The 15164-nt window shown below is 32.9% G+C and overlaps 1 protein-coding gene across 6 annotated transcripts; it reads left to right on the top strand.

The window, feature by feature from the left end:
* Nucleotides 1-583: 583 nt before the first annotated feature.
* On the top strand, nt 584-14739 carry LOC100179766 (serine/threonine-protein kinase 10). 6 transcript variants are annotated; one of them, XM_018812068.2, is made up of 20 exons: nt 584-819; nt 1402-1566; nt 1777-1825; nt 2688-2837; nt 3394-3503; nt 4316-4473; nt 5685-5859; nt 6161-6397; nt 6512-7240; nt 8185-8313; nt 9654-9787; nt 10154-10277; nt 10780-10919; nt 11161-11293; nt 11716-11845; nt 12083-12207; nt 12375-12572; nt 12834-13073; nt 13235-13513; nt 14067-14739. In XM_018812068.2, the coding sequence occupies exons 1-20, from the start codon at nt 673-675 to the stop codon at nt 14199-14201; spliced, it is 3687 nt and encodes a 1228-aa protein (XP_018667613.1). In that variant the 5' UTR covers nt 584-672; the 3' UTR covers nt 14202-14739. The 6 variants fall into 6 exon arrangements, with proteins under 6 accessions (XP_018667613.1, XP_018667612.1, XP_002125661.1 ...); XM_018812067.2 differs by having other exon boundaries at nt 6161-7240; XM_002125625.4 differs by lacking the exon at nt 8185-8313 and having other exon boundaries at nt 6161-7240.
* Nucleotides 14740-15164: the final 425 nt, after the last annotated feature.

A 15164-nucleotide genomic window follows, 5' to 3' on the forward strand; every position in this document is an offset into this window, starting at 1 on the left:
TGTATATGGCAGAGTCGGTGTATCGTGTATATAAGCAAACTTTGGTGTATGGCTAGCAACAACCACCTGAAAACCAAAGAGATTAAAACCCAACGCTTATATATATATATATATAAGCGTTGTTAAAACCAGTCACTTGTGTATATATAAGCGTTGTTAAAACCAGTCACTTTGCTGAAAACCATGTTTACGAATTTACTATGGCTTGGCTTGGCAACCGCCCACAGGAAAACGCCACAACACTTGGCACAGTTTTATAACAACTCCACAAAAAATATCATCAATTGAGATTATTTATTCCCCTACCGCCGTTGCGCAAATAAATCATATAGACTTACGTGATAAACTTTGGCAAATCATCAGGAAATAGATAAAGAATTTGTTGTTTGTAGTGTTGCTTTGTTAATGTTTAAATGTTATTTAGTGCGCTCTTCCTGGCTACATAATAATGCTGTCTGATTTAATTAAGTAATTCTTGGAAAAGCAAAATCAAGTACTAAATACATTATGGTAGCCTACTTTATCATTATACATTTTTTGGCTATTTTTAATGTTAACTATTCTTATTATTGTTTACATCATTCTTATTATTGTTTACAACAGTACAGCATCACAATTTAACAAATGTGACTAGATGGTGTTATCTTTGAGAGTGAGTACTGAGTAGTAAGAATGTCATTCTTCAAGAAAATTCTTAAAATTGGGCAAGAAAACAACAAGCCCAAAGTTTATGAACACATAAAACGTGGTGAGAATCCAGAGTCGCAGTGGGAAAAAGTCTGTGAACTTGGAGATGGAGCATTTGGAGTCGTTTATAAGGTTGGTAATGTTTTTTTTATATATATATACACAAAATTGTACCATGTATACTACTGTTGCCTTTTATTATACTGGTTTATACTAAATAGAATAATATGTTATTTAAATTAATAAATGAGTCAATATTTTGTCTTAAAAAAAGATTTTTTTTGTTTTTTTAAATAGAAATTCCAAAATCTGCATTTTATGTTTACTGTTGGCAGTTGAAAGATTGACACAAATATATGTAAAATGTTATTTTATGACTAAACGTCCCAAATTATTGAGCCACTTCAGTTATAGGAATGAATGAATTAATTTAAATGATTTTTTCTAAAATCCAGAGAATTATGTTGGTTTGTGAGGAAAATCGGCCTCACAAGCTATGGATATTTTTTTAAGCTATTAAATAATTAAATATATATATATACATTATATACAAGAACTGTAACAAACTAAAAAAATCAATTTTTTGCTTTTGGAACAATACTTATGCAAAAATAAAATCAGTTTTTCAACCTAGCGTAAGTAATATTAAAAGGCTTAAAAGCACTTAAAAATGTGTGAATTTAAAAAATAACTAATGTTAAATTTTGTTTTTAGGCTCGTCACAAAGTAGATGGTCGACTTGCGGCAGCAAAGATCATCGAATGTCGAGCGGAGGAAGATCTTGAAGATTTTGCCGTGGAAATCAACATCCTTGCTTCGTGTAATCATCCAAATATTGTGAAACTCCTTGATGCATTTTACTTTGAGATGAATCTATGGGTAAGTGAATATTGATGAGCACCAGATAGACATATACTTATATAAAAATATACATGTATATATATATATATATATATATATAATGTTATATAGATATATATATAATGTATATGTGTGATTATTACTGAAAAAATGTTTTTGTATGTTTGTTTTTAACCTAATTCATAATTTATATAATTCCGAATCATTTATCTTGTTAACTACATACAGGTGTTGATTGAGTTTTGTGATGGTGGAGCGTTGGATTCAATCATGTTAGGTGGGTAAAGTTTATTTGAACTAATAAGATTTATCTGTTAGTGTTAGGGGTGTGCCAACATTGTTAAAGCTCAGGTGCTCCAAGCTTAACGTCAAAGGCCGGGCCAAGCGCTAATAATATTTCAACAAAAATGGTGCACGACAAAATTTTCCTGTTTGGTTCAAATAGGCCACTGATCAAAACATACAGAACACATGGTGTGGTTAAACACAAACATTCCATGCAAAAGCAAAAAGGGAATGTGCTATCAAATTTTGTTGTGTTTTCAGTGTGTTGTGTGAAATATTTTAAGAACCCAGAATTAGTTCTGTGTTACCTAAATTTCTTACTGTTTTAAAAGTTGATCTTTAATTTCTTGCTCAGATTTCTAGAAAAAGAGTGTGACACTATTTATAAATATAAACACAAAAAAATTAAGCAAGTCCAATAGGTTGTCTCCTTATTTTGAGAAGGATAGTTCCAATATTGTTCAACTGGAATGTGTAACATTATGTTACTTAAACCACACCCATACCTTCCTTAGATAGCTACCAACCCTGAACTTAAACAAACCTCACCCATTAGGGATATGCTGTTGTAATACTAGCCAATGATGTAAGCGACAATAGGTTGTTTGACCTACTGTACTCTGGTCTCTGGCCACATTTTTTGACACTACGGTTACTACCCATTGCATATAATTAAAAAAAACGCTCTTGACTCTACTACTCCTGCCCTCCTCATCCTACTATAATAGCATTTTTCTAGACTGCTGAATTTAACCTGCAAGTGCATCAATGGTTGGCTGCAGGACTATTATTAATAGAATACACCAATCAAAAACAAGCACTTAATTTATGTTTTGTGTTATTTTGCAAACTAGAACTTGAGCGTGGGTTGGAGGAGAGACAGATACAAGTTGTCTGTAAAAAAACTTGCCATGCCCTGCAGTATCTTCATCAGAACAAAATAATTCACAGGGATCTCAAAGCAGGGAATGTACTTCTTACCATGGATGGTGAAGTTAAACTTGGTAAGTTAATATGTTTATTTAAAGACCACTTGATTTTATTTTTGAACAAATTTGGCTATCATTAGATTACACTGAGCTAGTGAAACTACCATAAGAAAAAGTGGTCAATTCTTTCACAATTAAATGATTTTTTTTAAATGCATGTTGTATTGATCACGCAATAATTCAAAAATGTGCTGCAGAAATATGAGAGTGATATACAATAATTTGTATTACCATATAACAAGCCAGAATAAAACCCTGAATGGACTAGATTTGGTCTTGTGGTTTGGCCATTCCTAGTTTAAACTTTTAAAAGAAAAACAAGATAACTATGTTGTAATCAATGTTCATATTTGACGTCACATTTGTGTGTTTAACCTACTGCTGGAATGTGGTGATGTAATAAAACCACACCCAACTGTGAGCATGAGACATGTCAATATACAATGTGTGTCTGGCTACCCAATAACGTAACAGAAAACACCAGATATACACTATGTATGTATCAATCTATGGTAGTGCCATAACACTAATGTACCATCGCATCTTATTTGAATTTAAACTTTTTGTTTAGCTGATTTTGGAGTATCAGCTCTCAACACAAGGACGATGCAGAAACGTGATACTTTCATTGGCACACCATATTGGATGGCACCTGAAGTTGTTATGTGCGAAACATTCAAGGTATCACTTTTACATGCTTCTTAACCTTCATGTGCACAATATGTATATATATATTATATGCTCAAAGTCTGTGTTCTCGATCTCTGGCAAACCCATTACCCAACCTAAAAGTGGGTTGCTTTGGTTTGGCTTACTACAGTTGAGTTATCTTGTTTGTTTAGTGGTTTACACCCAAACAATGTGTAATATATATTTCGTAAATTGGGCATCAAAGCTGTTGTTCTCGTATTCAGGTTGCATGTAAAAAAGGTTAGGAATTTACATGTGTAGTGTATCTACAAAACTATAATCTCAATTTTGGTTGAAGTTGCAAAAATAACTATTAATTTTTAATGTTTGTTAAAATCGTTGTTTAAAACGAAAATAACCGAAAGGAATCTAATATGCAAAATAAATAAACATTGACAAAATATGTGTTGTAACTAGCCATAAATCCACAATTCACAGAAAATAGCTATTTATAAATTCACCAGCCGATTAAACATTAATTAAATTTATGTTAAATGCAAACTGTTGTATTCTTTTTATGATTAATATACTAACTAGTGTCTTGCAAAATTTTTAAAAGCTACTAACTTCTAAACCCTAACTTACTAATATGTTATGAATCAAGGTGTTTTTAAAGTTATAAGCCCTTTTTAAGAAACATACTAAGCCCACAATTTTAATATCAAAGCAACCGACGGGCATGTTTAATAGATTGTGCGTCCTCTGTAGCCCTTGCTATGGACCATAACTTTTATAAACTGTAATTCCTAATTTTCCCATTTTGGATTTGTTGGAGTAAGGGTTACCAATTCTTTATATACCAGGATACCCCATACAATTACTCAGCTGATATTTGGTCACTTGGAATAACTCTGATTGAGCTGGCGCAGACGGAACCACCCAACCATGACCTCAACCCTGTTCGTGTTTTACTACGGGTCGCCAAGTCGGAACCTCCAACATTGGATATACCAAGCAGATGGTTGGTAATGTGTGTTTATCTTACCAATGCCATGTACATTATACAGCACACATTGTATAATAATAATAAGGAATCCCCAAACTCTGCTCAACCCAGTTATTATTATTATTTCAGTTGCAACTGAAATAAATTTTCAGGTCAGTTGTTTGTTTTCAGATCAACGAAACAATAATCATTTGCACTTTCACAAATAACTTATTTACATAACTTTAATTGTACATTTCATTTGATCTAAAGTTATAAACCATTTAGGAATGTTTGGAGTTTGTTATGTCTGCATTATTTATATACATTTCCCAACACATTTAATTATTATGTACATTATGATCTCTGAGACAGAAGTACAAAACCAAATGCATTAAATATAAATAGCATAGTAAACGTTCATAGTATTCATCCAAACATGTAATTATGAATGATGTGTGTTATTATTTATTTATGTAATAATGCCTGACCCACATATGACCTGTTGATCTCATTCTACTCCATGGTTTAATAATAATCCACAATAGATTAAAGATGTGTTATGTGTGTATCCTATCTAAGATGTTCTGTTTATTTAACTAAACAATTCTTAACTTGTTTAACTAAACAATTCTAAAGAGAATTGTTTAGTTGGTGCAATTTTTTCAGCTGTGATCTAAATTATTTATATTGGTCTGGTATGTGTTAATAAAATGGGCAGATTTGTTAATGTGCATTTAGTTAAATATTGGTGTACTCATGTTCTATATTAAAATGATATCTTTATTGAATTTCCCCTGTATTGTTGAGTTGATGGGATATCCGTTGTTTGAGAGTGGGTGGAACGCTATACTGGTGAATTCCTAAGCACTGATGAGTTATATTATGACATTCATTGCAGTACAGTATTAAGTCTGTTTAAATGATAAAACTTCTACTATACACTTAAGTGTGCAATGTACTATATTTGCAGACATTCACATCCTAAATTTGACTTATTGAACATAGCTATAATATAAATTGTAGTAAACAAACCATTAACCAATCTTTGTGTAGTCTTGTAATTTAAATTTGCCCTTACATACCTTGAAACTGCCATGGATTTTTTAAAACAAACTGTGCAATAGGAAAATGCCAAATATGTGCTGGTAAAAAACAGCTGCCATTTACTGTAAGGAAGCTTTCCATCATCTTTAGCTTCAACCTCCACTAGATTTTAATGTCTAAGTAATTGCATGTTTGTTAAGGTCAAAGGAGTTTTCAAGCTTCATATCTCGATGTTTGGTAAAAGATCCAACGAAAAGAGCGTCGCTATCCGAGTTGCTTAACCATCCTTTCCTCACCAACATCTCGTCACCACAACCTCTTGTGAAGTTGATCGCTGAAGCAAAAGCTGATGTCACAGAAGAAGTTGAAGAACCTGTGAGAATTTTTTTGTTTATTTTAAATCTGTTGATTTCCAATGTGTTCTGGTTTTATGAAAATTTGAACCTAGTTAAGACTACTGCTTCTAAATCTCTTAATATGTTTAAGTTTAAGTATATATTATTGTTATGGGTGGTATTTTTTTCAAAACAGTTAAAAATTTGGCATGGACAAAAGTTTTGCAGCCTATTGGGCCAAAATGTACACATTGGGTTGCCATCAAAATTGTAAAAAAGATGTTTTTATAATCAATCTTGGGTCTTGTTTAGTTGAATTGAAAGTTACATATTTATTAAAGGATGAAGGAAATCAAACTCCCGAGATCAATCGAAGATCTGCTGCCATTAGTGAGGCAAGTTTAACACAGAGGAACAATTCTGATGCATCTGGTGCATCTCTCAATAATCATGAGACAGATTCCATTGGTTCATCTGGATTATCACCCTTTCATGATGTAGACGTGGCATCCATCAAATCTAGTGACAGCAAAGATACAAAGTCCTTGGATGCTCAATCAAGTCCTGCATCTACTAAAGTGAGTGATATCATCCCAGTCTCAAAGGTAAATGAGGACTCGTCCTCCAGTGAAGGGAGCACAAGCGAAAAAATCGATTCTGATGAAAAATTAAGAAATAATTCCCCAACCCAGGCTTCTGTTGGTGATAAACCTGAGAATGTCCCAATTATGACATCACAGGAAGAAAATCTTAATAATGAGAAAGCTGAAAAACTTTCAATTGGTGAAACAGCAGAGAAGATTTCTGTTGGTGATAACGTCAGTGAGGATGGGGATCAGCTAACTCCTCTTCGCTCCTCTTCATCCTCAGCGCATGTCAGTTCCACTAACACGCAACAATCTTCTGTTTCCTCAGTTACTAACCATGATTTTGTTAACCAAACTAAATCAACAGCAATCGACACCACAGATGTAGATAAGGTTATCGAGAGTAAACCTATCAGTGATGGTTTAAGCACAGGTGCAGTACCCAGAGGTACATCTTTCCATTCGCTTAATAAAATACCAGCTGAGCTGGCTGCTTATAACAAAATAGAGACTGAATCAAAAAGTAGAGAAGATGAAGCTTTAGCGATAGATATGCTTGATAAGGTGCTCAGCTCTCCTCTTGCATCTGATGGCACAAAAAATCCGACTCCTCCTCAACAAACGGAGTCTTCTGACTCCGCTGTTGAATCTCTTCCTGATGTTTTACCATCGGTTGAGGTTCAGATTGATAACGATCGAACAACAAGAGCATCCACCACCAGTGATGAGAACACATCACTTCATTCATTAGCTGCTACATCAGATGCATCATCCACTGACAACACAACAGCTACAAACGGTGTGGTGCTTAGGAAGCGTGAGAATGGTGGGGAGGTAAGTTTTATTATGTTGTTGCATTTTGTCTGCAATGAGTAGGATTACATATATTTTTCCTTCAACATGGGGGTAGTGTAGTTCACTACTTCTTACTTCTGTTAGGCCATACTGGTTTATGGTTTGCAATGACTGCTGCTAATGTGTAATGCAAAATGAAACTTTTCTTTGTGGAATGTTTCAATTTGGTGATTTCTATTCTACTGCTTGATTATATCTGCTATGTGTGTTGGTTAAAATGCTGGTGTGTTTGTGTGTGTTATGAATGTCTAACTGATATGGGATTCTATTATTGGTAATTGGTATTATCGGAAATTTGTCCTTGTTACAACAATATTTTATTATTATTTTACTTAAGATTAGTATTAAATTAAAAAATCAAATGTTGGCTGGGCATAGTTACGTTTGAAGCTATCTACAAATTTTTACAAAAAAATTACTTAAACTTGTAATAAACAATAAAATGTGTGTTTAAATCAGAGTCTACTGTTTGGGTTTTATTACAGTAACAAAAACGTATTCTGAATGAGCGTATTTAATAGCAACATAAAAATTCTGTGTAACATTCTATTTCTAATATAGTATCAATGCTGTCATTTCGCTTTGATAGCAGATGTAATTTTCAATGTGTGGCAATTCTGAGTAAACATACAGCAGAATGAATGTCATTGTGATGTAATGTTTTTAAATTATGACACTGCATTATTTCTATGGCTTTTAAATTATTTACTCCCAAAACTTTATATACGCATTTCAAGTAATGTGTTCAAGGAGTGTAAATTATTTCAGTTTTAAAAACATCTGTACACATAACACACATACATATATATTATATATATTTGCATAAAACATTAGTATTCTGGTTAGTTTTTAAATATCGCTGTTTAAATATTGTATATATATATTTATAGTTATTTAGATAAAAATTTAATTATTTTTTGAAGCTTGTTGTGTCAAGTTCTCACACAAGTCTGCTCTCGGTGCCTTCATGTGAGTGCGTGTTTACTAAATCTCACAGAAGAACATTATCTGATTCTATTAAGGATACTGTTAATGCAATACTTAACTCATCGGTAAATGAGTGTTGTATGCAAATGTGTGCAAACTATGACATGAGCTGCAATGTGCTTGATTGTATTTTAATCTTGCTTGAACTGATATGTGTTCAATGTAAGCATTGTGCAAACATTTAAATGTCAAATAAGATAAGGACATAAGGTAGTTATTATGTGTGATACAAAATCATTAAACCAAACCTAATTCTCTCTCTCGCTTTGAAAACCAATTTTAAACCAGATGAGTAAAAACACAAACTAAAAAGTAAAACCGAACTTTTACACCCACATAATATGTTTAAAAAAATGTCCAGAACTCCAAATAAATCAAAATAAAATTAGTGGTTGGGCAAATGTAGTAATACACAATATTTAGTTTATTTATGCCACAAAAGCCCACAGCAGGATAAAACATTCATTACACTGCACAAGTATAACACTGGCATAATATAAAGTAAATGATGTTAGAGATTTTCCTTTGTATGGAATTACTAGGGACTGATTACCTAAACATTACAAAGCCATTACAGCAAGTCTTATGATGAACCACTGTAGATTGGTTACGCCATTGAAATAGATGGTCCATATTTAATGACACATCGTTTGCTTCAATACATTATGAATACAGTGTGTATGTTGTTGTTGTATCTTTTTGCTTTATATTTCTTGCTTGAATGTTCATGTTGTGATCTATATTAAATAGGGCATGCCCGATGACCGAATATATCTTTTCATGTTTTTCTACCTCACGAGTGGTGTCTTTTCAAAAAACCCTAATTATAAGTTAGTGTAAGACAGGCTGTAAGAAACAATTTCTCTCAGCAGCAATATCAGTCATACAAAGACAAATAGATTAAAGGTTCTAATATCAAGTTTCTGAAACAAAGGAAAGAAACTGTTTTGAACACGGTTTGAAAGCATGATTGGCTTTGCTTTGCTTTTTATTCGGTTTCTGTTTATTTATTTTTCCTTTGTTACTTGGTTGACATGCATGTATTTATTTTCTTATGGTTAAACCTATCAGCTATTAATAAAAAATTGACAAAGTTATGTAACTGATGGTGAAACTAATTTAAGCTCTTATATTTCTAATACTATATTTAACCAGCTTAGAGCTGTTAAAAATACTAAAGTGCTGAAAAAAATAACCAAATCCATGTAAAGTTGTGCAACCATTTTAAGGTTGTTGTTTTATTTACCCACTTTATAATCAACGAATCAGAAAACTTACAATCTTACTGTAAAATGATTAACAACTTCATCTCCTCAAAAAGACGTCAATTTTTATTTGTTGATACACAGCTAATAGCCTATATCAATATCACACACACACACTATACATGCATTTATACAAACAGAGAATAAAGAACCAGCACAAAACATTGAAGAAGACTCGTCGTTACATCATTGATGGTGTGGAGGTCACTTCAACATCAACAAAAGTTATCGATGACTGGGATTTTGAAAACCAAAAGGAAAAGCGTGTTTTGCGGTGGGTGGTTTAGTTATGCAGTAGCACTTTATTCTATATAAAACAATATCCCATGTTAATTTTTATTGTTTTTTTTAATACTCTGCGTCTGCGACCAAATTCCATTAAAAATGTGTTGGAACGCACTGAAAACTAATGCCCAGTGCAATGGGTATTTTAGAGACTTTTTGATGATACCTACAATACCTGCATTTGACATAAGACCAATTATCGTTTCTTGAGCTCCCTTTATAAACCTCATACCAACCTCTAAGATTTGTCTTGTGCGATCTCTAGCTTAAAAACCTCTGTCATAAATGTTAGTGTAAAATATTTTAGACATATAGGTGTTCGAGACAAAAAGGTAAGTAATCTAATTTACATTAGGCGACAAGAATTACAGGAGCTTCGTAAACTACAACGAGATGAGCAACGTCAGATTGCTGCTCTTAACACTAAGTTGTCATCTCAACTTGAACAAATGACAATCAAGTTTGAACAAGAAATGGCTGTAAGTTCCAATCCTTACAAATCAATACACAAATATTGACCTTATAAAAAATATTTTAGGTTTTGATTTTCGGTGTTATGTTTTTTTATTTTTTTATTAAATTTAGCTGAGGGTACTTCTTTATAAAGTGTATATTAATAGTTCATGAATGTACATATATTGTTTGTGAGACACACACTTGACAATAGTTTGTAATTTGTAAATTATTAACTTTCCCAATGGCACATACCACTATATACATTGGCTTGTGTGTATCACCTACAAAGTGAAAGTTTTTAACTTACTTTTTGCAAAAATAAATATGTTCAGTTTTATATTTGAACCATCATAATACTAATATTAAACAGAAGTTCAGAATTAATTAAATCCTTTTCTAATAAGACAATTAACAATGAACTTTAAGGCTTTAAGCTTGTACCTGCTAACATTCTTGAACACAAGGTCACATATTTTTACCTCATGCTTACCAAATATTCACATAATAATGAAAGTTGTTAAACAGAACTTGAAGCGTCGATATGTGATGGAGATGGACCAGATGGAAAGAGGTCAAAAATCTCAAATCGAAAAATTGGAACAAAATCAGGAACATAATCGGAAGGAATTGATCAGCACACTGAAGAAGGAACAAGATAAAGAAAGGTTTGACAAAAACTGCTCCTATGCTTAAAATAAACATTTTTTGCCTAATAAAGGGAAATGTTTTAGATTTACATTATACCTGGCAGCAAGAATTCATTATAGAAAGATTGTTTTTATTACCACAAATTTGATTTTAAAGTTACTAGTAAAATTTTCAATAAAATAATATACACACTTTTAATAATTTGGTCAATTGTTTCGTTTTGATTGTCAGCACACTTATTGTTAATTTTGAATCTAGAAAGCAATTCTTTGAGTCACTGAAGATGGAACAGAAGGAGCTTAAGTTTGAGTTGGAACGACTTCCCAAACAACAACGTAAAGAGATGAGCAGAAGGAGGAAAGAGGAGCTGGAGGTCAAACATCAGAACGAGGTGCATGGTTCAACTGTATTTTTAATTGTTGCTGAAAAATAAATGCAGCATAAATACGTTGGAAGAGAATGACATTTCAAAGCTGTCATGTTAGGCACTGTGGCACAGTTGTGTATGAAAAAAAACACCTGTGTGATCGACTGTCACTTTTTCAGCTAGCGAGGATAAAGCAGGTTACATTCAGCTCAAGTTACATTCAAAAAAATATTATGTTTACAAACGATTTTGTTTTGTAGAATAATATTTTTGTTTATAATATTACTGGTAGCAAAAGTTCTTAAATACGCTAATCAAATTAAACTTGAAAACAAGCAACCCACATTTCAAAAGTGTAATATTTACTTGACTCTTTAAAAAAAATTTATGTAACTTCTTTACCCTTTGGCTGTAATACCTAACATACTTTTATTTCTAATTTTCAGGAGAAGTTATTTTTTGAAGGCCAAACAGAGAAACTTCGAATGGGTGTTCGTCAAATGACGGAAACTCACAAACGCGACATCGCAGCCACTGAGAGAGTTTGTTTGCTTAAAAAACAAGATTTACAACGATGTAAGAAGTTCTAGGTTTTGGAAATATTATTTGTTTAGATTCTGGGAAAAATGCAAATCTAGTTTTTTATCAAGGGTAAAAATCATAGTATTTGTCAAGGATTAAAAATCATAGTGTTTGTTCATTAAATAGCTATAATTCTCCTAGTAGTACCATAGTTGTTTTTAAAAGATAATATTAATGTTTAATTGAAAAGTAGGCTTGTCGATTTCTGTGGTAATTATATTTCCTTTTTAGCTCGTGAATGCGATATTTGGAAGATAGAAGAAAGTCACCTTCATGAAAGATATCAAACAACTAAACAACAAATTAAAGATCAATATCATTTACAACGTCATCAACTTGTCATACGACATGATAAGGTAAACTGTTCACCAACTAACCCAACTAACTTTTCCACAAGATCAATTCCCAACCAATTAACTGTAAACTCTTGCAAAAAGTGACAACTTGTATACATTGCGTCATTACATCAAATTGATCTGCACCTCATGCTCGCTGCCGATTTATAAAATACTTTGTTTTGTAGGAACAAGAACAGATGCATCGTCATAACAAGCGCTCGAGGGAGGAACTTATTTCTCATCAACAACAAGAAAAAGTTCGACTTCCCAAGATACAACGTAGTGAAGGAAAAGCAAGAATGTCGATGTTTAAAAGAAGTTTAAGAATCCAAAGCACTTATGAAGGAAAAGCTGCAGTTAATGAAAGGGAGAAAATCAAACAGGTTATTTCATGTGTTTGATGATTATGCTGATAGATTGTTTATCTTTGCATGATGAGGTAATCATCATATGTGCTGGTTCTTATTATTTTTTATGACTTTATAGGCACTTTTTTTTGTATGATAGCTAGTTTGGACAACCCAATAGGCACCACTGGGTTACCATTGGGTGCCTTGCTAAGACACACATACGCATTAAGACATACACAAGCAATGATTTTAATTTACAACTCCGCAATATGTAATTCAATTCCATATCCATAGTTCACCATAACTGAAACAAAACGAATGAAAGCCGAGAAGTTGAAGCAGCATCTGAAGCATGAGACTCAATTAAAGGAGCTCGATGCAAGGTCTGAGGCAAACATGAGGGAGCTGATGCAGCTGCAGAATGAGAAGAGGAGGATGGTGGTGGATCATGAGGAGCTGAAGATCAAGGAGCTTGATGAGGGATTCCAAGAAGAGATGAAGATGTGGAAGGAGCAGCTTAAACCAAGGAAGAAGGTGATACTGATGTTGTAATGTTTTTTTTTTGGGGGGGGGTTGTTTTACTAAGCTTTATCCTTGAGGATTAAGGTTGCGGGTGTGGAGATTACTCGTATTGGCCACGTTACAGTATATGAGGTAGATTAATTAACTAACCATCATCTCCCACACACTACAAGTTATTGGAGGATGGTTTGAATGCTGAGCTCAACAACCACTACTCACCTGGTGTGATGCGACTCGTGCAAAAATATGAACACATGTTTGAAGATAAAGATGATGATGAAGTGGATGGGATCGGTGATGAACCTCGTGCGCAATCGGCGAGCAATAGTCCACTATCAACACCAGCCAACAACATTCCAAGATCATTAAGTTTACAATCGATGCAGACAGCTTTTGCGAAGACTTCTCAACATAAACGCCAAGTTTCTGAACCTCTACCCATGCACCTTGAGGTTTCAAATAAAAACAACATTAATCCAAGGATTGATTCATCATGCAATATCATGCATGATCATTTAAAGAAAATAATTATCACTGATGTAATAATTTAGCAAAATTTAAACAATCCCAGATTAATTTAAGGTTGCAATTCCAATAAAAATGAAAGTTTGAAAACAATCACATCACAATCATATACTGCAATTATATTTTAATTTTTTAAGTGAATAATTGCTCACAAAGTATTTGCATGGAAGAAAACGTTACGTTCTACATTCTTGTATGTCACAAAAACATTCCCCTACATTATTTAATTACTGAACGCAAATCAAATGTGAAATATTATTTATATTTTCATAAAATTTATTATTTAAATTCTGATTTTTACATGTACGTCTTGTTGAAATATCAATTATTTTATTTGTATTTTATCAAACACTGGTTTTGTTGCATGCAATGTTAATTCAATAATTATAAATGGCAGTTATGAAGGTAAAATCAGCGCATTATTTTTAATTTGACTGTGTTGCATTGTCGAAGTTTTTAATTTTGCTTTCCCTGTTACAGAGATTGGAAGACACTTTTACGCAACAGTTAGAAGAACAGAAGAAGTTTTTCAACGGGCCGGAACCAAACTCATCCAACCATGAAGTGAAACAAAGACCTCCAAATGATGGCGCCACCACTTTTTATAAATTATAACGTAACTGTATTAAACAACTAACAGGTTTACAATATAAGTGTTAATCGCAGCACTTAATGTAAACTCATGGCTAACCTTCAAGACTTAGTTCGATGTCAAATTTATGTGGCATCTTATTAATATGCTTGGTGCCATCTAATGTAAACAACTCTTATCTGTAAGAGTCTGTGAGTATTACAGATTAAACTGCTGGATATGCCGTGTGTGCTGAATAACGATCATGAATCATGGTTTGAATATAATGAATACATTATGAAATAAATAGCAATTGAAAGTCTAATTTTGTGCAATGATTTTGCACCAAGGACTACAAGTATATAATTTCTCCTGCAATAAACTCTTGTGTTCCCCTCTTTTGCTTGGTTGTCTTCATTAACTTCTTTATTCTTTCCCGTATATACAATGAGACCGGCTTCCTTTATATTTGATCTTAATATTTTCTGTTTTATCGCTGGTTCTTATTTTATAATGGAATCGTGCTTCACTAAACTCAAGATCAGCTGTAGCAAGATATATAAATAAATTTTATCTGCACAGTTTCAGCTCTTTAAAAGATAGTAGGTTGCCTTCAAATCAAAATTTAAAAGTTAATGGGAAGAATAGTAGGCTACTTGAAAGTGTGTATACGGTATATGAACATACTGTGTCTGTGTTTGGCAAAACCGTAAGCATAGGGTGTATGAACACACCATTGTTGTCTGGTTGATGTTAAACGCCATAAATATGTTCAATAACTACTTTAACTTGCAACGCTGTACCAGTAACTAGGCTACATACTATTTTAGCCATAAGAGGCGTTATATCTAAACCATAATATACTCATTTTTATACGACGAATAAACCTTGTGTTTTCTGTTTATGATGCCCAATCAAAAACGAGAAACACATATTTAAAGGCTTCATAAAACTGCTTTGTTGTTTCGTGTCTTTATCCTGGCTGCACCACGGATAAGGAGCATCTG

The sequence above is a fragment of the Ciona intestinalis genome, chromosome 5, assembly GCF_000224145.3.
Source record: "Ciona intestinalis chromosome 5, KH, whole genome shotgun sequence".
NCBI lineage: Eukaryota > Metazoa > Chordata > Ascidiacea > Phlebobranchia > Cionidae > Ciona > Ciona intestinalis.

What these genes read in the sequence shown, in the direction of transcription:
- LOC100179766 (XM_018812067.2), top strand. Translation starts at nt 673, where the DNA reads ATGTCATTCTTCAAGAAAATTCTTAAAATTGGGCAAGAAAACAACAAG. An exon ending in CATTTGGAGTCGTTTATAAG is followed by an intron (nt 820 to 1,401) that starts GTTGGTAATGTT and finishes TTTTGTTTTTAG; the next exon opens with GCTCGTCACAAAGTAGATGG. An exon ending in CTCTACCCATGCACCTTGAG is followed by an intron (nt 13,514 to 14,066) that starts GTTTCAAATAAA and finishes TCCCTGTTACAG; the next exon opens with AGATTGGAAGACACTTTTAC.